This window comes from Embiotoca jacksoni, unplaced genomic scaffold, assembly GCF_022577435.1.
Source record: "Embiotoca jacksoni isolate LCO1_2020_lvr unplaced genomic scaffold, fEmbJac1.0.p SCAF_23, whole genome shotgun sequence".
In the NCBI taxonomy this organism is placed as follows: domain Eukaryota; kingdom Metazoa; phylum Chordata; class Actinopteri; family Embiotocidae; genus Embiotoca; species Embiotoca jacksoni.
The window spans coordinates 1,944,308-1,966,012 of record NW_027185374.1 but is presented as its reverse complement, the minus strand read 5'-3'; the positions used below and the strand labels follow the sequence as shown (position 1 = coordinate 1,966,012).

The following is a 21,705-nucleotide window of genomic DNA, read 5'->3' as shown; positions in this document are numbered from 1 at the left end:
AGACCAAATGACCTGGAATTTCTAATTCCCTTAGAGACTGGGTACTCACTGGAGAGGAAATGTTGGGAAGAAGGGCCAAAGTCTCGGTGAGCTTCCTGAAGGAGTTTCAGTCTGTCCTCCACTGCCACCTGTATGATGAGCACACACACAGGAGAGAGAACGGTCAGCTGGAAGGAGCTCACAGTTACACAACTTTACAGTGGCTGGACTCGCCGTCATGGTTGGGATGAACTCAATATCAGAGCAATTAAGTTAGAAGTGGATAGTGTGTAAAACTCCAGCCCTGGAAACTTTTTTCCAACAGAGATATACAAAATCATATCCTAGATAAATTTAGAGGTAACATAAATGGTAGAAATTAGATTAGAAATTATACAATAGAATAGTTTAAAATTTGTTTCAAGTTGTTGAAATAATGTGAATTTTTCCCAACATTGTCTTTATTATGCACTCACACTGCAGCTTTTTGGGTGCACTTACATGTACACTAGTGAGCAGTATGTGAGCAGCGGCAGTCAGTATCAGTATCAACACTGAATGCAGTCAGCTATAATATAACTGTACGCTCAAATGTTTTAAAATTAATATGAGAAGTAACTAAAAACAGACTTGAAGTGGGCCAACATGCATCAGGTCACAGATCAGACGTCTGGTATAGACAGCTGTATTGTTACTGGAATAGATTAACACATCATCCATATGTCTTGTGACTGACTGCCATGTACTGTATCCCTAACCTCCGGATGTTAAAATGATGACAAAGATGAAGTAAATATGATCTGTCTAATGAAATAAAATGGAATTGAACATGTTAAATTGAGAATGCAGGGGATACATTGCATGTGGTGCTCAGATAAGAAGTGTAATCAAGCAGAGTGGTAAATGCAGCAGAGTCCGGGCACACACACACACACACACACACACACACACACACACACACACACACACACACACACACACACCGAACTGTACTCAATCCTCGACTGCTGCAGTGTTTCAAGAGGGGCAGAAACAATGGACATGGGTGGAGATGTAAATATTTGATCAGATAAGTGGCAGAAAATGAATTGCTAACTTCTTTGATAATTGAATAATTATTCTGAGTTTGTTGTTAAATAAAATATGCTGAAATCAGATTTCAGCCTCTTAAATGTGAATATTTCCTGGTTTCTTTGGTACTCCATGATCATAAACTGAATATATTTTGTTTGTGAACTGTTGGTCGGGACAAAACAAGAGATTTTAGGACGGCACTTTGGGGTTTGGGGAGCCACTGGTGAACATTTTTCACCATTTACTGACATTTCATAGATTAAAATTGATTAATCAGGAAAATAATCCACAGATTAATTAATGATGATAAATAATCATTAGTTGCAGCTCAAATCCAATTATTATTAATTATCACCTTCATTATTAATATCAGGAAGCTGAATAAAAAAAGGTTAGCTGGCCTATGAAAATTTCTGTTCACATTTGCATGCAGTGTGTCGCAGGTTTGAGTTATCAATCACACAAACATTCCCCCTGAAAGCTGTATCGACCTCTGGGGCAGTGTGCCTGTGTCCTGCTGTCTGTGGCTGTGGGGTTGCTTTGCCTCATCAGACTAACTAGCAGGACAGTATTGTCTGTAATACTTAGACTCGCACATACACAGAGGTACCGCAGACATTATGGCAGGCAGATCACAGATGTCCACACAGGGGTCCTGGAAGCATTCACAGAAAGGCAAATAGCTCAATCATTTTTTGGCCACTAATGGCGATTATGCGCTCACTGTCCCTCAGCATGGTACCTGTCTGCATATGAAAACCTCAGACTACACAGTCAGACCCGGCTTATTACTGATGCTGCCGCCTTCCCGCACATTGAAAGAAATAAGGACAGCGGAAAACAGAGACAAAATGTGCAGTCCAATAAAACTCTGCCCTCCTCTGCCTCAGTGTCTGAGTTACTCTCCAGGCAAAAAGACTCTTAGTGGGTGTCTGTACGGTAAGGGCTGCAAATTAGCCCAGCTACCCCAGTTTCGCTCTGTAGCAGTGTCACACTGAAAAAGGGATGACTTTCCGTTTCTTTCCAAGATTTCCTTTTTGCAACGCATAAATCCTTTTTCCTGCTATTGTCTGCTAATGTGCCTTTTTTTCAGCCCACATTCCTCCTAATTTATCTACAGCAACAATGCTGCATGGCTGCATATAAAGAAAATTTCAAATCATTTGTATTAAAAAAAAAAAAGCTTCCATCACAGTGTCTTTGAAGTCCCAGCGCCTCAGACTGCCTGCTGTCCTTCAAACTGCTGCCATCACAGCTGGGAGGTCTGACCTGCATTCAGTCCTCCGACCACTGGACACAACAGGCATCGCTGGCCAGACTTGTCAAGGATCTCAATAACTCACGAGTCAGTCATTAATGAGAAAAAGACTTTCTTAGAACATTTCTCTCAACTAATCTGTGGCTAAACCCGCCTGCAGATTCTATAGAGCCAGTCTGATTTTCACAGGGTTTCGTCAGATTATTCTTGCCTCCTTTTTATAACTCAGAGATGAAACGGAAAACAAAACCAATAACTTAAAAGTCAAAAAATTAACTCATCCTCAATGACGCACTGTTTCTTGTGTATGTTGTCACAGTATGTTAGTTGAGAGGAAAATAAGTGAATCCTCTTCTGAAGGACTTGCAGCGCTTTAGTTGAAAGAACAGGTAGCTGCTAATGCTAATGCTGGGTAAGTGGGTCGGACAGCGAGTGAGAAAGTGGTTTTCCCTAAATGGGCAATGATAAATTTAACTTTGCGATAGACGAGAAACACACCTGTAACCAGGGTAACCGATCACAAAGATGCCGATTGACATACCATCAAAATGCCTAGAAGACATGAAAAATAAAAACGGAAAACGTTCCTTGTTTTGTTGTTTAAAACTAATCAAAATAAAAGGACTAAAATTTGACTAAAAGGAATAACATTTTCTTCAAAAGACTAAGACTAATTCAATATCATGTGCCAAAATCAATACAACGACGAGGACACACTGTTAAAACCTGGAACAAAACAAGTGAGGAGCAACTGAACAACAAGTCAAGCGCTCGCGCTCATACAAACTGAACAGAGAGGATTCCACTCTCCACTTCTCTTATCTGGTGACGACTTGCAAAAGAGACATCTCCACAACTTTCCCTCAAGGGTTGAGACATGCTCCACTCTGAGCGACACTCGGCGAGTCCCTCAGCGGATCAGACCAAGAGTATCAAGCGCATAGAGAGCCAAGAATGTGACTGCTGTGCTGTGAGAATAGTGCCCGTTGATGTGTAGTGACAAAGTGTCGCACTGAACTCAGAGCTGCGCTCAAACAAAACGGATACACAGGTAGAGGGACGGCTCTCAGTCCCCGGTGTTTGGCTGACAAAGCTGTGAGAGAAACTGAGTGAGATGGAGAAACAGGCAGACAGAAGAGATAAAAACACAGGCAGGCAGTGGGACAACAGGCAGAAAGAGGATCAAGACGCCCTGAAGACAGATTTATTTTAGGCAAGTGTGGACAAAATAGGAAGACAATACAGTGTGTGAAAAACCACATCTTCCCCAGGATTTAAATTACCTGTAGAAGCTTCCACCTCATGTTGAGCTGGTCCAGCTGTCTGGAGGCGGTGGACGACAGCTGGATGTCCAGCGGCGTCAGCTCCGCAGAGAGCTCATTGACGATCCGAACGTCCTGACGTAACGGGGCGATCTCCTCTCTGATGGCCTGGACGCAAAGTTGTTGCAGTGTGAGACATGATCATGTAATTGTATTACATTCATAAGGTAAGTCCAATAAAGTTTTTTTTAAACGTGACGAAGAGTAATAGTTTCTGTCACAGAATGTTGCTTATCTTCTATTTTGTCCTAATTGCTGTTTATCTTTCTCTTGTTTGACCTCATAATCTCTAATTGGAGATAAATCAGTTTGTAAATTGAATTTTGTTTTGAAATAATTTGCATTTAAAGTCTCCACACTGGCTGTCCACATCAAATTAATGCACATGCTGTACTGTGCGAGTGTCCCGTTTTGGAGACAAGTGTTTCCGTGGTTGCAGTATAATCTATCAATAGAGCGTTTTATCTTAAGTGGGTCCCTGAATGACATGGATATTAAGACAATATAATTGGCCAGACAGTCCGTATCACGGTGGAAACAATCATTAAGATCTGAGGTGTAACAGACAGTGAAATTAATGCGTGCTCAAGCAACCAGGTGAATCATGACTTGACTATTTTCGGTGCCACTGTCTCTTTCCTCCGTCTTCCGTCTCTCCTCCATCGTCTCTTCATTTGTTGCATACTGTTCATTAAAAATATTGTAGTTTTTCTGCTCGTTCACTGAATGTGTTGCTTGTTTCTTGGGCAAGTTTCCTTGGAAAAAGACATCCTCACAAATGATGAGTAGCATTTGCAAACAAGCGTGACAGAATCATCAAGCCGAGTACATCAGATGAAGTAGCATTTTGTACCAACATTTTTTTTTTTTTGAGAGAGAAAAGCATGGAAATTGTAAGTTGAGCCAAAGCTCACTCACAATATTGGACACACTTATTTCATGGCTGCACAGTTTTGGCTGATTCTTTTACTTGATCAAATTACTAACATCTTCAATCTCCTGACTTGATGTCTTAATTTCTGTGCTGCGTTAGAAATACACACCACACTGCTTTTTCTCTGACTCACCACGATCTTATTGATGTGGTCCTGAAGAGAGTCGATCAGCAGATCGCCCACAGGCTGCCATGTAGCTTTGGCCTCCTCGGCCCGTGTCAGCCGCAGGTCAAGCTGGTCCATGGAGCTCTGCAGCTCCTGGAGTCGTTCCAAAGCTCGCTCCACTTGACTCTGCCAGCCACCCACGTGTCCTTTCAGACGCTCCCATCGGTCCATCACGTCGCCAGTCTGCTTGCGGATAGCCCGGGCCAACACACGGGCCTTCTCCTCTGGGGTGAGGTCTGGTGGAAGAGGAAGGGAGGGAGGAAGGAAGGGAGGGAGGGAGGACAAGAAAAAAGTAAGTTATTGCATTGTCAGAGACAGTTTTCATGGCCTTTATTATTCTTTAATATATCTTTAGTTAACTTCTCACAAGATGGTAATGACAAGGATATATTTTAAGAATGACTACTAACATTTTGTTCCTCCTTAAATGTTAGAAATGTATTGCTATTGCATTTAAATGCTTTAGCTGCCTCTATATTTCAAAACCCCAAGCTTCTTCAACATCATGATATTGTTTCTAAAAGTGTAGCCTTATATAATACAAATCATTTCATATCTGAAACCATTCATAACCAGAAAGTACTCTAATCCTCATTTTCCAAAATATCCCACTGGTCAGTTTTCATAAGGTACAGGGGCTCTAATGTGTGTAACTCAGTTTTGTTTTATTAAGATCACACCTTCCTTAAGATAATAAAGTACAGTTATGATTTAAAAGAAAATCTTTAACCCGAGTTTTATCATTTTGTCTGTCATGTCTCTTTTACATAATTTGAGAATGTCTTTGTCTGTAAATGTTATTTGTAACATTAAGGTCCTGAATAAATACTTCTAAAGCCTCTTCATCCACATTACTCTCCAATATTTGAATGTTCTTTGTTTGATTCAAGTTCAGGCAAATGGCTAAAACCCAAAACGAGGAGGGAGAATTGAAGGACATAAAGTAATGTAAAGTAGGAAAAGACAAAAAATTACAGTAAAGATGGAAGTGAAGGCAGTCAGAGCATGATGAGAGTGACCGAAAGAATAAAGGCTGGAAGGGGACAGAGGGTCGAGGGAATTAGACAGGCAGGAAAGGTGAGAGGAGCTTAATTGCGACACACAGGAGGATGTAGTTGGGGAGGAAATAAAAGAGCGGGCAGAAGAGAAAACTGCTCCCCAAATACCCATTTTAACAGTAAAGAAAGATGAGCAGCTTTTCTGGGTTCTAAGGTCTCATCTCCAGGGAAGGAACTGAATTACCATCTTCACCTGTTGCACCTCTGCAATCTCTCTCTTTCTCCTCCTTCTCCCTGCAAACACACAAGTCTGACTTGTGCTGCAAGACGTGTACTGCAGTTAGCGCCGCATGCTGACACAGCATGATGGTGTCGGCCTTTTGCGATGAAGATTAGTTAGTTAGTTAGTTAGTTAGTTAGTTGCATTGGAAAAAACTAAAATAATAGGGCCAATATTGTGAGATAGTTGAAGTTGTTCAGACTTTATCACAGTATCACGCTAAGCTTTTTATCTATTTATACAATGAGATGACGCTTTGATATCTGCATCAAAGATCACAAGCAACGAGCCTATCGGTCTACGCTCTGAAGTCTTGCCACACCCCTACACAGCCCCTTGGGTAGGTTTAATTATTTACACAGTAGGGTTTTTAGTTCGAAGGGAAATGTGCTGACTTAACTGATACTTCCCTGCAGCATCCAGCAGAAACAGAGAGGGAATGCTGAATGAGCCGCTGCCTGTTTTATTCTCGACGGCTCAGTTACATGTTTGTATTTCCATCGATTCAGATTTTAGGGAATAGTGTTTCAAGGGCACTTAACCTCAAAACTGGGCCAACAAAGTCCTCACATTTGGTTTGAAGACAATCACACAGGCCTGCTGTGAATTAAAGTGTTTTAAATGGAAAACCTTCCCTGCTGCTTGAGGCTGGATAAAAGGAGGCTAAAAAAAAAACATTCTGGGGACTGAGAGGTGTAAAACGCTGAAACTGTAAATGCAACCACGAGTGGAAAGTAACTCAGTACATTCCCTCAAATACTGTACTTTCTACTCCACTGCACATTTGTTTGCATCCAACAAAAGAAAAAAGTCACACAACAATACAAACAAATTAACTTATCGAAGCAGCAGCAGCAGACCAGAAACTCCCGTGTTCTGCGAGGTAAAATTACAGTTTTTTTCAGGGATGTCCTGTGGCTTTGTAGAGAATGATACGATGCAGCACTTCCACCTCAGAAAGGACTGTCTAACGGCAACATAAAGCAGTGAAAATATTCTAAATAAAGTACACACATAAAGAGATATAAACTTATTTAGGTGGCTAAAGTACATACGACTGCTGACCTGGTCCACAGTAGTATAGCTTAGTTTGTGCCGGTACAGCTTCTCCAAACTAGGGGCTTGTTGACCCCAATCTACTGCAAGTATTACACTGATTACAGATAAGTAACTCATTCACCTTGTTTGAAAAATACAGAAAAAAAAATATATCCCTTTAAAGGAGCAGTGTGTGGAATTTTGTGAGATCTAGCAGTGAAGGCTGCAGATTAAAACCAACTGAACATCCCTCGCTTCACCCTTCCTTTCCAAATTTGGAGGAGAATCTACGGTGACCGTAAAACTTGTGAAAGGCTTTTATAGAGACAGTGTTTGTTTTATCTGTTCTGATTAATACGGCGGTGCAACATGGAACTCTCCGTGGAAGAGGATCAACCCCTGTGTACATATTAAGGGCTCATTCGAAGGCAACGAAAACCCAATGATTCTTAGTTTCAGATGATTTTACACTAATAAAAAAAGAATTATGAATGTTATATTCCATTTCTGCCAATAAATCCTACAATTTTAAGCTTTTTAAATTATGACTTTTTGACATGTCAAGGGCAGTCTTTAAAATCACTGCCTATTCCTTCCCCATTTCTCATATTAGAGCAATATTGTTTTTATACAGTTTACTATAACTTCAGAATGTGAAATTCGGTCATTATATAATTGTACTATAACTTCCACAGTGAACTATGAAATCCCACAATAGAATTAGTTGTACCTTATGGATGTGTAAATTACAGTAGCACAGCATACTGTCAGTGATTAAACTAAATGATTATGATGAGTTAAAATATATGCACTAGGCTAACTAGAGACTCTAAACTAGTGAGTGTCTAATATAAAGTATAGGATGTATATATCATCCAAGTAATGATACCGAGAGACTTACTGTACAAGATCAGACTGCCTGAGGCTTATTAGGAGCTCTGAACTTCATAGAAATGAGTGAATTAGGAGGCAAAAAAATGCATGAAAAGTGTCTGAAGGACTGAGTGGTACTGTGATGACAGTTTAAGCAACGCTTATCATTTCAAAATCAGGTTCCAGAACTTAATGATTTTACATTCATTCATAGATGGTTTTTAATATAATTTAATTGGAACAGACCAGTCTTTGGCTGCAGGTTCTTGCGAGGCTCTCCTGGACCCTCAATGGGTTGGTCGGCGAGAAACATCCTGGCCTGGTCCAAGGTACTTATTACAAGGTGCTCACGTTCCTTCAGTTCTGAGCAAAGTGCCTGCAGGAGAAACACAGAGCCATGAGGGGCTTTGATTTGCATTAAAATGTTTAATATTATCAAAAATGAATCACCTTGTTACTTTTTAATGATCTTAACTGAAAAGACTGTAAATGTGCAATACAAACGACTGAAGCCACAGCACTATTTCTAAATGAGAAAGAGAGTGCATGTTTTAAGTAGAGTAATTTTTTTTAACAGAGAACTTAAGAAAGGAATAATTAACGCATTTCCTCTGCAGGTATGTGCATATTTCGCTCTTGTCTCCTCATCTTGTCTGCGTCTGTGAACTCAGAATGAACCCGATATGTTTGAAACCGAGCGGTGTATCCAGATTACCCCCCGCCCAGAAATATCTACTATCAACCAGTTTGGCTAAAATCAGCTCTGGTGTTCATTATATTACAAAACAGGCACTTGTGATTAACTCTCACTCACACACATGCATGCACACGTACCACCAAAGAACAAGAGCAGATGTTTATATTCAGCTTATGGGCGAGATAAACAACGCTCCCAACGGCTAATTAGGTGACTGCCGCGTAACAAAACCGTTTTGCCTGCCCGGTCTTTGCCTATTAAGAGGAAAAAGCAGAGAGGCAGCACAGAGGCAGCGAGAGATCAGCTATGTTGGGAGTGCTGGCGGCAGTGAGAAGCTCGGAGAACAGAGCAGCGACTGAAGGCGAGCGTACAGGGTCAAACCGGGCATTTCCTCCGGGTCTGTGTGAAATTAGCTGAGCGATGAACGGCCTAAAGCGAGTCGCTTGGCGCCATAACCCTGCAGGAATTATCATTATGGAGCCGGCTAGTAATACCCCATATCCTGCTCATCCTCTTACAGAGCAGCTCACACTGTGATAAAGAAATTACCACACACACACACACACAAGACAGAAAAAAATATGGTCATTCACATGCACACACACACACTGCAGAAAAGCAGATACTAAAAGTTCACATAGCAATTTCATGACCGCTTTCAACCTTGTGTCAAGTAGTCAGCCTCGCCACGGCACACAGCAGACGATAAAACTACGAAAGAGGGAGTGAACATGCCATGTAACAGTATAATTATTCCTGTTTTAATATACGCGTGACCCCGTGGGACTTCATTGCCTATCAGAGTGTGTGATTGCTTTGTGAAGAGGCTGTGTAGTTTAAGACGCTGCGAAGCAAGTTGATTAGATGGGACGATTCACTCACACTTATCAGACTTATCAATCAGACGCGTGCCGCAAAAAATTAGATGCCAAAAATGTGTACACGCAAGATGACAAGATGCTGGGCTCAGAACAATTACATATCCACAACTATTTGAAGAGAAACAGCAAGGCCTTGAGATGTACACACAACTTTTTGTTCTGGTGTAAAACGAGAAGAAAAAAACCGTCATTTCAGGGAGTAAGTTCCTGTTAAAGTTAAGTTTGAACCAATCCAATGACAATTTTACACAGCCTCCTGCGGACAAATGTACCCTCACGCTGAAATGGCGCATCCTGCTCAACACAAATTAGATCATCCCTGCTAATAAATGGTTTGCTCCGTTCCAATGATTTCCTCCGAGCTCACACGGAGGAAACATAATAGGCAGGTAGCTCAGAGAGGGGACCTTGAGAGATAGAAACGAAATGAGAGGTGACTGAGGAAGAGGGAAAGGGGTGTGAGCAGCGATAAGAAAAAGGAGGGTGCGGAGCTAAGCTGTGAGGACGACTCCCAGTAGAAACCAACCTCTCAGTTTTCCTTTTTTTTTGGTTTTGTTTTGCACTTGCAGATTTTTTTGCTGGTTTAAATTAGGCTTTAGAAGGGATTGAATTGAGTGTGAAAAGGTTGTTTACTCACAATATTCTTTGCATATTGGAAAGAGTTTAGCGAGTAAAATATTCTGATATCAGTTTTGTAACGTCACAACAGATTCTTTCCTGTAAATCACAGCGAGCGGCTCAGGGTGAGCACAAACAACATCCTGCTGGAAGAGACGCTGCTGGTTGAATGAATAAGGGAAGTCTGATGACAGCCAGATGTAGCAGAAACTAACTTCAAAACATGCAAACTGGCAACTCTATAAAAAGATAAAGTGGTGCTGCAGCGTTGTTAGTTACTTAATGATGAAGAGTGAGAGATGTGATGTGATTTGTATTTATTATTTTCATCATATACAGAAGACAAACTTTCTGAACGTTTGCTTCAGGCTTGGGTGATAATTACATATCATTCAGGGCTGCAAAATAACAACCAAAGTCATTCATAATTAATGAAGATTTTAGAGTAATGGCTTAATTGTTTGGGGAACGAAATGTCAAAAGGAAAAACTCATGCCTCATGTTTTTAAATTCCTTGTTTTGTCTGACTAACAGTCCAAACTGGAACCACACAATCGATTTTTGTTTGTAAAATACATTTCTAAACACAAATTGGACTATATTATGTGATTTTTCATTTGCCATATTGTGATTATGCTGGTTTAGGAAACCATATTCATCATTTGTTGTGCATTAATACCAGGATTAGACTCTGAAGGTCATTTTAAGCCAACATGGGTGCTCAAGATCATGTGACCTTGATTTAAAGCTGCTGAACAGCTACTAAATGGAGCTTGAGTTGAGAACGTTTTGTCAGCTGGGGTCAGGTATGAACTCTGAAGCTCACTCTCGATCAATATTATGATATATAGTCATATGAATAATCACATCACACAGACCTAGTTTTGACAGTACAGTTGCTACAAACATTATAATTATGATGAGACACGCGCCTCAGCAGAAGATTGTAATATCTGCCACACCAGTAGTGCTGAGTAATTCCCTCTGAGACACAGTCTGTCATCCAGCCACCCTGCAGTTCCAACAGACGACAACACCAAAGACCTTTACCCAACAATCTTTTTAGCAAAGCCTCAACATGTGCACGTTATCAGAGCGTCACACAGGGACACACTTCTCACAGGAAGCATGAGAGGTAAATATCAAACACACGTGCAGCTTTCAGGTTAAGAGAAAGGCTGGCAAATCCCATCTGGCCTTTGACTGATAAGACATAGCCGTCTGTGTCTGAGATAAAACAGGGAGGTCTTTACTTTGCTCTTCTTTTTTTTAATAGTTTTTAACCCTGGCACATCAGAATACGGCCGAAGCTTCTGTGATTTCTGAAGCCCAGAGAAAAAAATGGACTATTGTCAGTCTCACAATACTCATGGCATCTTTCTTGTAGCCAAGAGTGACGGTGACCTTGGCTGTATGTGTGCATTTCTGTATGAGTGATTATCTGTGTGTGAGTGTTTGTGTCCAGCCAGGTCTGTGTGTGTGTGTGTGTGTGTGTGTGTGTGTGTGTGTGTGTGTGTGTGTGTGTGTGTGTGTGTGTGTGTGTGTGTGTGTGTGTGTGTGTGTGTGTGTGTGTGTTTGTGTGTGTGGCGCAGCAAACTCTTATCACTATGTGTCCGGTGCTGTGGCGCCAATAAGATAACATCACAACACAGCTACTTTCAGAGCTCTGCCAAACATCCCTCTTCCTGCTCTCAAAGCCCTGCCATCTCAGCTTCTCTGCAATATCAGCCCTCATCTTTTTCAAGAAAAAAAAAATAAGCCTCCCAACAGGACCACTACAACGCAGCACCTCTCAACATCAGAGGCGCACCTGACAGGAGTTCAAAGAGTCTCTCAAGAGGGCTCACTCGCATCCAAAAGAAATTACAAGACACTGATGACTTCTTACTTTTCTCTCGCAAAAAAATATAAATAGAAGCACTTTTAGAGGAGCCGAACGTTTGAACTTCTGCCAAATGACCAACCAACTGCACATGGTTGTACAGCTCATAAAGGAGCCTCAGTGATTCAGCCCGAAAATGTCATTGCACCTAACGTCCACTGTTATCGTAGAATAGCTGAAAGCTCGTTACACGGTGGTGGTCGAATGTAAAAAAAAAAAAAATTCTGACATGCCCTCCTAAACCGCTGCTTCCAGCCATGGGCATTTTTAAATAAATAAAACACCCGCAGGCAATAAATACAAATAAAAAATGTATTGAGTATGTATATTTACTGACTGTTTTCTTTTAGAGAACGTTTGACGAGTGTTTTCTGATGTATCTGGCAAAAAAGAAGATTTTCAAAAAGTCTTTCAGTCCATCTTTCTTTAAAATGGAATTTTTTTAACATTTTGTCATGTTTGTCATCATTGATCAATACTACTTACCATACGGTTATTCATTCATGTCTTTAGTGATGTTGTTGTTTCATGAGTTATCATTGTCTTTAAAGTTGATGGTCTTACACATGATTTTATTCATGATCTGGTCAATCAAATTTGTTTTGTTTGTTTGTTTTGGAGGAGGTAGCAGAGAGAAAAAAAAACACGAAACAAAAAAACGGACATTATCCTCGTTGAAGGCGATATCGTGAATTTAGAAAAGCAAACCGTTGCCGAGTTACCAGCCCTTACAGAGCAACATCAGCATTCATTTGGTGTAGTGCTCATGAATGCAAGTCAAATATTCACTCTCCTCTTTGCTTTGTTTTTTTTTGGTCTCAATTACTTCCCGAGGGAAATATTTGTCTCTTTAGCTCCTAATTGCTCCACTTTGTTCACCAGCTAATTGTTCCAGTGGCTTTGTCTGTTTGCAGTTTGGTGCTGAATAAGTGGTGAAAGTGACTGTTGAAATCTGTGCGAGGGAACCAAAACGCTGAAGTTGTGGGCCCGAAATTCAAAATGATGAGTTGATGGAGGAAGTCTGACGGTAGCTCTTTGTGGTTCGTCACTACAGATGGCCCCTTTCACATTACACAGAGTCATTGGAGCCGCTGTAAAAAGTCGTACTCACATATTTCCACTATAGTGAACACTGAAGTTGTATTTGTTTGTAATGTCGATTGAACGGGACAAAAAAAAAAAAAAAAAAACTGCTCAGCCAGAAGGGCAACAGTCAGAAGTTTAACAATATCATGCAAATGAAGCAGACAAAAACAATTAAAAGTCCTTCCTTTCCAAAGAGACCTGAAGGTAACATCCAGCTCAGCATTTTAATCCATTTCATTCTCCTTTACGTCCTGTCTGTTCAGGTGCAAATGGGACTAATCCATCATCCAGGCACAATGATTAAGATGGCTACTGAAGCTGATTATTAGACCCTCTTCGCTTTAGACTGGCTAATTCCAAGCTATTTAAACATATTGAGAATACAAAGAAAAGCAAGTTAACTAAATTTAAAGTGAATCCCACCTGTTTGTATTCATTCACGGAGACATTTGAAGGAGCTTTTGAAAAAACAAAAAACAAGATGGCTTTGTCCTAACGATGCAGACGAGGAGCCAACTGTTGCTGAAAGATAAGAGTCTTTAAAAATGCCCTCCAGCCTTCGGTCCTTTGTTCCCACTGCCTGATATAAACACAATTAATGTAATAGACGAGACTGATGAGTTTAATCAGCTTGATGCTGACAAAGAGCTTTTACTGGATAATTGAATGTCCAATTAATAAATGCTACTATGGCCATTTATGAAGACAAAAGCACAGACACCGATTAATACACAGAGGATGGAACAAGCAGTCATTCAACGAAGACTTTCACACGTTTTATTTCCCAAGAAAACGTCTTCTTTCAAGCAGAATTCAACAGTTGAGTTATAAAACTGAATATCCTGAAAATAGATGAAAATTCTTCATATTTATCCGTTTTCTACCTACATTAACCTCCTTTTTCCACACATACTGTAAATCTTTCTCCATCCTCTTTCCCCTCGTCTAATTTGGTTTCTGTTTGCCACTTCCTGTCCATCACTTTCTTCTCTGACTGTTCGGACCACTGCTCTCATATTTTTCCTTCCCTCTGATTCTTTAATAACAGCAATATCCGTTGCTCTCTGCTGGGCTAAGTGGCTTAGCCTTCCCTTTTTTTTTTTCTTATCTTTCCAAGTCTCCCAAAATAAAAGGAAGGGAAAAAAAGACAGGTTTTTCCACTTAGCTCTTATAAGCCCTCCTACCACATAGACACCAATTTCCATATATCTATGCACATTCCCCTCATCTCACTGACAGAGCAGTCGGTGTGTGTATTGCTGACTCTGTGTGTGTGTGTGTGTGTGTGTGTGTGTGTGTGTGTGTGTGTGTGTGTGTGTAGAGTGCAGGGGGCTTGCAAGTGTGTGTCTATCAGTGTAAGCAAGTAATGGAGCATGACGTGTTCAAAGCCCCGGCTCTTTGTTCTGCTCAGCCCCCTCATCCTTCCCAGGGTCAGCCAGACCTCCAGGCCAATCTATTAAGAATACAGAGGAGAGGGAAGTGAAGGGAAAAATATAACAGAGTCAGAATGAAAAGTGAGCCTTTCTCACTTTCAACTCCCCTGTTCCATTATTTCCAATTTCAGCATTCTCAAAGCCGAAGACCTGGAGATGAACGAGGGAACGGGGGAGAGTACAAAGTGTGACAGAATGAGAAGGGAATGTCAAGAAAGGAGATACAAAGGCAGAAGACCAGCAGCTGGAGAGACACCATGGAGAAGAATGACAGAAAACGAGATAAAAGAGCTGAAAGAGGGTAATGAGAAAAGGAGGGTGCAACGTGGAGATGCGGGAAGATTGTATTCTGTGGTTAGCGTCCTCTCAGGCCCATTCCTTCTGTAATGGAGCTGATGTGAGCTCCTGGGGCGAGGCTCGTCTCTCCTCTCTGTCAGGTGGCGGGTAAAGACGCAGAGCGAGCCTCGACGTCAATATCAGGACAAATTTTGATGAACCAGAACAGTGGCTCAAGAACCAAAACACAGACAGAACTGAAACTACTATGCTGAGTCATCAATTTCAGCTATTAACTTGCAAACAGTACAGAGGGATATATATCTTTCTTTCTACAATCCCAAGGATCAATACATATATTTCAATAATATATACATGGTGCATTTCTTTCCTCACAAACCACATACCTGATTGTAGTTTTTGCTCACTGGCATCAATATATTCAAATGTTCTTGCCAATATACAGTGTGTTATGTAGATACAGTAAAACAAGGATCTCAGAGAAAACTATTCTTTTCAGTAATCTGTCCTACTTTTGAATAATGCTTCTTTATTAAATCATCAAGAGACTATATTTAGCAGGCATTACTGCAGCCAAGAAATTGATTGTCCGCTGCTAGAAGAGGCCACTCGGTCTCTACTCAGCTATCCGTCTTTCCTCATAGTTTCCCTTTAAAGAAGGCGCAGTGTTCTCATGTTGATGCTAACTAGTTTCCTCTTTCTGTTTTGGCTATAGATGAAGTTTAGAATTGGTATATTTTTATAGACTTTTTTTCATGTAAATTTTTTTCATCTGTCCTTTTCTTTCTTTCTTGTTTTTTCCCTTTTAGTCCAGTTTATTCTGCTTCAATGTATTACTAGGGCCCGAGCACCAAAAGTGCGAAAGTTATTCGTAACATTATTATTCTTTTTATCCTGGAAGTTTAAATGCATTTTTGGAGGCTTTCTCATATTCAAAAACTCATGAAAGTTGATACAAAAATCTCTCCTGACGAAACATTTCATATTTTATTGGAGTCTCGAGTGGCTGTGGCCAAATGGCTCGCTAGCGCCCCCTACACAGATGCCCCGGCGGCTACATTTACCTACACGCACGAGATTCGGTGGACATGTGTATCACACCGAAATGTACAAAAAATTTCCAACGCACCATTACGTCAACTCAACAGGAAGTCTGCCATTTTGAATTTAGTTACCATTTTTGGCGATTCACACGTTGTACTTTAACGAACTCCTACAGATTTTGTCAGACCGACTTGAAATTGAGTCTCTGCACTGTTAACATGTTCGGAATTAAAAGTTATCAAAATAATATATTTTCATCGATCGGTGTGCCCGTGGCATAGTGGCCAAAAAGTGACCCAAAAGTCATGCTATAGCACATCATTCAAAATATAACAAGTTTTTTTTTTAAGTCATGACAAAGGGGGGGGGGGTTAAACCCCAAACCTTCTACCTGAGAGGCAGCAGTGCTCACCACTGCACCATCCATCTTCCCAGGAATTAGACAGCATTATGACAAATCTTTGGCTCACTGTAACCTATAACTCCGCCACCCAAATATAGTCATTCAAATGCGACCAAAATTGCCCAGACATTCTTTGGATATTAGATATACGTGTTTTCAAGGAGGTCTGCAGTGATATTAAATATCTTCCTATAATGTGTAGTGTATGCAAAACTTTTTTCAATTTCTCCAAACGTTTCAACTTCACTAAAAGCTGAATCACCATCAACAGGTGGAATCTGAACCATTAATAGCAACCTTGGTGAAGTAGAATCTTTTACCTGTTGAGTTAACCAGACTGTCGGTTAGAGTTAACCCTGACCCTAACTTTTTTTTTTTCATATTTCAGATTTCACATCTCCAAAAAGTGATAAAAAAAAGTAAATTTTGTATATAGTCTATTGTATATAGTATATAGTGTATAGTATATTGTATATAGTGTATAGAGTGTAGTATATAATATATTGTATATAGAGTATACAGAATATGCGGCTAAGTTTGATGTTTCGCCGTGACACAGGAAGTTGATGTTTAAGGTCAAACGATGCTCCAAACCTCATGAAACTTGCATCAGGCACCAACTTTCATTAGTTTTTGAAGATGTTAAAGTCGCCAAAAAGAAGCCAATTTTTTTTTTAAAGAAGAATAAGGAACGAGATCGAGAAAAAAATGTAAACCGCAAGCGGGAACATGCGGACTCTCACGTGCTGTACGTCGGGGAGCCGACGGCCTCGACCTGCTGGATCCCCAACGTGCAGTGTTTTAATTATAGAAATGTATTTGATTTGCATCTTTACAACTGAGTATAGATCTCATTTTAGCTTGTGTGGAAATATATTGTGTCTCTGGGTGAATGATCAGTCTTGATTAGTGCTTTACATACCAAAATGTAATGTAATATAAGATGACATTACTACATTACAGAATGTAACTAATACAAGCAGATACAGTTCAAGGATAAACAGTGTACTGTCAGCATGCAAATACAAATGTGTTTTGTTATCCTAAGGTCTTGCAAGTGTCTTTCATCCCTTGCACATAAGTAATAAAGAGAGAGATAGTGTGTGTGTGTGTGTGTGTGTGTGTGTGTGTGTGTGTGTGTGTGTGTGTGTGTGTGTGTGTGTGTGTGTGTGTGTGTGTGTGTGTGTTATCCCACAGTGTGTTCTGTCTCAGAGTGTCTGTGATCCTTTGCCCACGCATGACTGCACATGTGTTTACTCTCAAGGCGTTTTGGGGAACAAAATAATAGTGCGGTGGACGGGGTGCAGAGAAAAGCAGTGCGATGTCAACAGCAGTGGCGGCTAGCAGACTGGGCGTAAACAGTAGCCATGGGGTGAGTCGTTTATCTGAAAGCAATTACACTCCGATGCACTATCACAATAACCAATAGTTACAATATATAATACAGTGGAGAACGCAGATGACATGACAAATAGCCGTGATGGCAAAGGTGTAAATGGCTCCGCACGATAAAGGTATCGATTGCTTGTTAGAATAGATGATTCAGTGTGGTGTAAAAGTGACAAATAACAGTAATTCTAAAAATGAAATGGTTGTAACGACGGTGCTGATTGTAAAGTAAAATTGTATTTTGATATTGGTCTTTGCCTCTGCATCAATACAAGTTTAAAGCACTAAAGGTACTGTTACCACACCGCTGACCACGCAAAGTAATGTTCGGGTGATTACTACTACTGCTCCAAAAAAAAAATCATAGTATCTGCTGTGATTTGGCACAGTTATGTTTTGAGTAAAACCTGTGCTTCGCTATCAAATGCCAACAACAAATCGTGTGTAATTTAACGTGGCAGGTCATGTTATTTACATGATCTTTTTAAGAAGCTTCTCAGTCATTCAGTTGCCTTTGCTTTAAAGACCCTAAATAGGCCTGTGCCCAGGATAAAGATGAGTGGAACAATGCTGGCACCAAGTGAGCTCATCAAACTCCATTAATTAATAGAAATGATGAACTTCTCAACTCTAACAGGAGCTAAAGTTTAACAGGAGAGTTAACTTAAGCTGGAAAGTTTGTACACACCTAAGGAACTTTTTTAAAGAACTAATGAGGCAACATAAGCTTAAAAATAACTTATTAGGGCAGTAAAGTATGACCTTTAATACTTTTACATTTGATAACGTGGTAGCTATTGTATAGTGTTGTGAGTCTGGTTAAAAAAATAAAAAAAAAAAAAGCTAAAACATAAACTAAAGATAAACATTCAAATGTAAAAAAACAAACAAACAATGAGGGACGATAAATCTTGCAGTGTTACAGGAACAACGCCTGTGGCCACCGTACGTACCGTGCAGTGGTTCTGCTGTTGCAGCAGGGTGGGCACGTCTCCCCCGATGGGCATCTGCTTGGCCAAGTCCTCATCCTTCATGCAGATCCACTTCCACAGCTCCTCCAGGAGGCCCAGCAGACGAGACCAGCGCTCAGCACTCGCCTCCAGGTGGGCTCTGCCAACATGAACCATCCACTTAAGTTATCATAAGATATCTTTTTGATAGAATCCTCTGGGTTTTCTACTGTCACACACTGCGCTACACGGACTTATTCATCTTTGTGTATTTGTACTTTTACATGCACTCATTGTGAGTTACATGTTACGTTATAGTGTTTAAAACAGGATTGAACAGTTGATGTGCCTTTCCTCGATTTATAAGTGTGTATTGTAAGTCATTTTTCTTGATTGTCTATTTTCTACAGTTATTATACTGCATGTATTCTTAGCTCCTACTCTTGAAGTGCCACGGCATTGCTTCTTTTGTTTTTCTCCTCTCCTCTGTACATGATATATCTGAACATTGAGTACAGAAACCTCCCATTGCCACTCGCTGAGTTAGCCTTAATTACATATGTACCACAATTAAGGCATAATTGGCTGAATATACTCATCACACACAGCATCCCACCTCCTACACAAACACGCATCTCTCACTGTCTGTTTTTATCCTGCTTGTCTTCCTGTGCAAAAATACCAGTCTGTTATGTCTGCACTGCCTGACCTCATTACCAACCGTTTTCAATGTATAATCTTCCCCTAAACCTTTTTTTTTTATTTCCCCTGGATTGTCTTTAGCCTCTCTAACCTTTCCCCCTTTCCCCTTGAAGCTTTGTCATGCTCATGTGCTGCTTCTCTCCATCCTCCCTATTCCACTTTGTTTTTGAACATCTCCATCCGGCTCTGTCATCTTCGCTTCTGCCTTCACTTTCTTCACTGTCTACAGCCCCACCCATCGCCAATCTCCTTTATTTATGTCAAGGTTGTGGCTGACACGGCACTACTTGTGTCCTCAGAAGTTTATGTGCCGCTGTGGTGGCACTCGGGTCCTTTTGGTGCTGTATTTCATCCCTGTGCTCCACAGAGCTACTGCACAGCTAATAGGAAACAAACACAAAAGTTCATATGAATATTTCCAAATGTTTGATTTTCCTTGAATCTAAGACATGAGTAATGTTTTATCATGAATAGTATTAGGTTTTTATTTTTATGCGCTACAAGTAGTGAATGTTCCATTCAACAAAAAGTGAGCTATATTAAGTTTAGAGTACAGGCTATTGAGAGAACAAAGTGTTGTGGCCTTGGGACTAAGCTTATTTCTGTATGCTTTATGTACTTTTGCAGGGTGGAGAATTTTTCTTTTCTTTTTTAGGAATTTCTTTTACACAGATTGTTTGGTGCTTCAGGATGGATTCAGTGCAACCTTGGGCCTTCTTCTAATCGCAACAACATACAAAGCATTAAGTATGAGGGAGTCTTGAAGTGCAGCGGCAAAAATCGCAAAAATGGGCTGACTGCTCCGAGTCAGTCCCATCACTGGTCTCACTGCTCTGAAACAGCTGCACCAATCACAGAGAGGTATGATGGCAAAAGAGGGAAAGTAAGTTGTTGTTGTTGTTGTGTGGAAAGTGCAACTGCAAGAGTGGCACAACGCAAACATACAGCACTACAGTTCTGCATCCATGACAACAGAAGCAAAAGCTGCACATTCATTCAAATGAGCTGAAGGTGAAAGCTGTTCATTTAATGTGAAGAAGCTGTGGGAAGCAGATCACTTATATTAGCATATAAATAAATGCAGACTGCTTTTCTGACATTCCTTCTTCTACTACATTAAACAAAGATTGTTTTCTTTTTTTAATTTGAGGTATTATTCCTCTAATTTTGGACATTCTCTCACAATATTCAGTTTTCTCTTGTGGACAAAATCCCCAAAGTGGCAGTTGAGTGATGTAGAACCAGAGAGAGCTGGAGTAAAAGTAACAACTCGCTTTATTATGCCTCATTTAGAAGAACCTCCCACATGTTTGCCCTCTCCTCCCACCTCTGCACTGTTCGCTCTGTGCTGGGCACCAAAATACCACACAGAGGGGCAAAGCAAACTTCCTGATTAGGAAAAATACCCATTTGTCAGGACACAATCAGCACTGGTTTATGTGCCGCCACGTTTTGGTGTTTTGTTTTCTTATCCGATATGTACCAATCGAATTATCTCTTGGAAACTAACTTCAGCACTGGTATAGAGGCAGAGATCTACTTGAACCACTGCTCTGACTGAGACCTTCTGCCAAGATATTTATTCTGTCTGCAGTTGAGAGCAGCAAAAGAGCAAAAAACTGCTATCTAAGATGCATAACCCAGAAGACCGTAGAAAGGAAAAGCAGCACTCAATTACTGAGTATTAGAGAGTTTTACTAACCGTATGTTGGCCGATTTGGCCTTCAGGTCGCTCCAGCGTTGATTCATGTCGTCCAGTCTGTTTTGGAGGAACACGGCTTCCTCTGAGCTGCCCAGTGCTTTGACCATCTTCGATTTGTTCCCTTCCACACTCTTGTAGATGTCATTGTGGGCATCGATCTCAGCCTGGATGTCCTACAAATACAGACAAAGAAAAATAGTTTCTTCAGGGAAATTTAAGGTTTCGAGCGAATGTAGAGTGAAGGGCAGCATTAGAGTAAGTTCATCTCATCCATAAAACCCCAAAATTGGACGTCACAGTTGTCTTGGCTGTCACAGCTGATTATTCATGAACCGAAGATAACATTGGATGTTGTCCCAAAGACTAGTCTTGAGGGAGTTCATGGTATATTGCACACAACATTTCCAGAGGGCAGAGGAGTTTATATTTTCATGAAATGTCCTCGAGGTACTTCGCCGAAATCTTTTTTTTTTTTTAACTTCGACCCTCTCACTGACTTGGAAAGCTCACTCCAAGCAGGAGCAAAGTCTCTTCGCAGTGTCTGCCTTTCGAACTAATGCTACATTAAGTTATAGCAAGTCTACACCAAAGCAAGCTCTGCTAATTTTATGCAGGGGTACAGTGTGTGAAACCAATGCAGTGTAGTGCTATTCCAAAAAAGCTGTGTGCGTGTGGCTACAAGAGGCCACTACGTTCAAT

At 40.6% G+C, this 21,705-nt stretch overlaps 1 protein-coding gene across 2 annotated transcripts in view; it reads right to left on the bottom strand.

The window, feature by feature from the left end:
• utrn (utrophin) overlaps positions 1 to 21,705 on the bottom strand; it is a 178,512-nt gene that overhangs the window by 57,179 nt on the left and 99,628 nt on the right. For both annotated transcript variants that reach the window (XM_069158200.1, XM_069158201.1), the window contains 6 exons: positions 21,007 to 21,179; positions 18,606 to 18,762; positions 8,169 to 8,298; positions 4,701 to 4,969; positions 3,595 to 3,741; positions 50 to 128 (listed from right to left, as the gene is read on the bottom strand). In XM_069158200.1, coding sequence (XP_069014301.1) covers positions 50 to 128; positions 3,595 to 3,741; positions 4,701 to 4,969; positions 8,169 to 8,298; positions 18,606 to 18,762; positions 21,007 to 21,179 — 955 coding nt within the window. The remainder of the gene's footprint in view (positions 1 to 49; positions 129 to 3,594; positions 3,742 to 4,700; positions 4,970 to 8,168; positions 8,299 to 18,605; positions 18,763 to 21,006; positions 21,180 to 21,705) is intronic.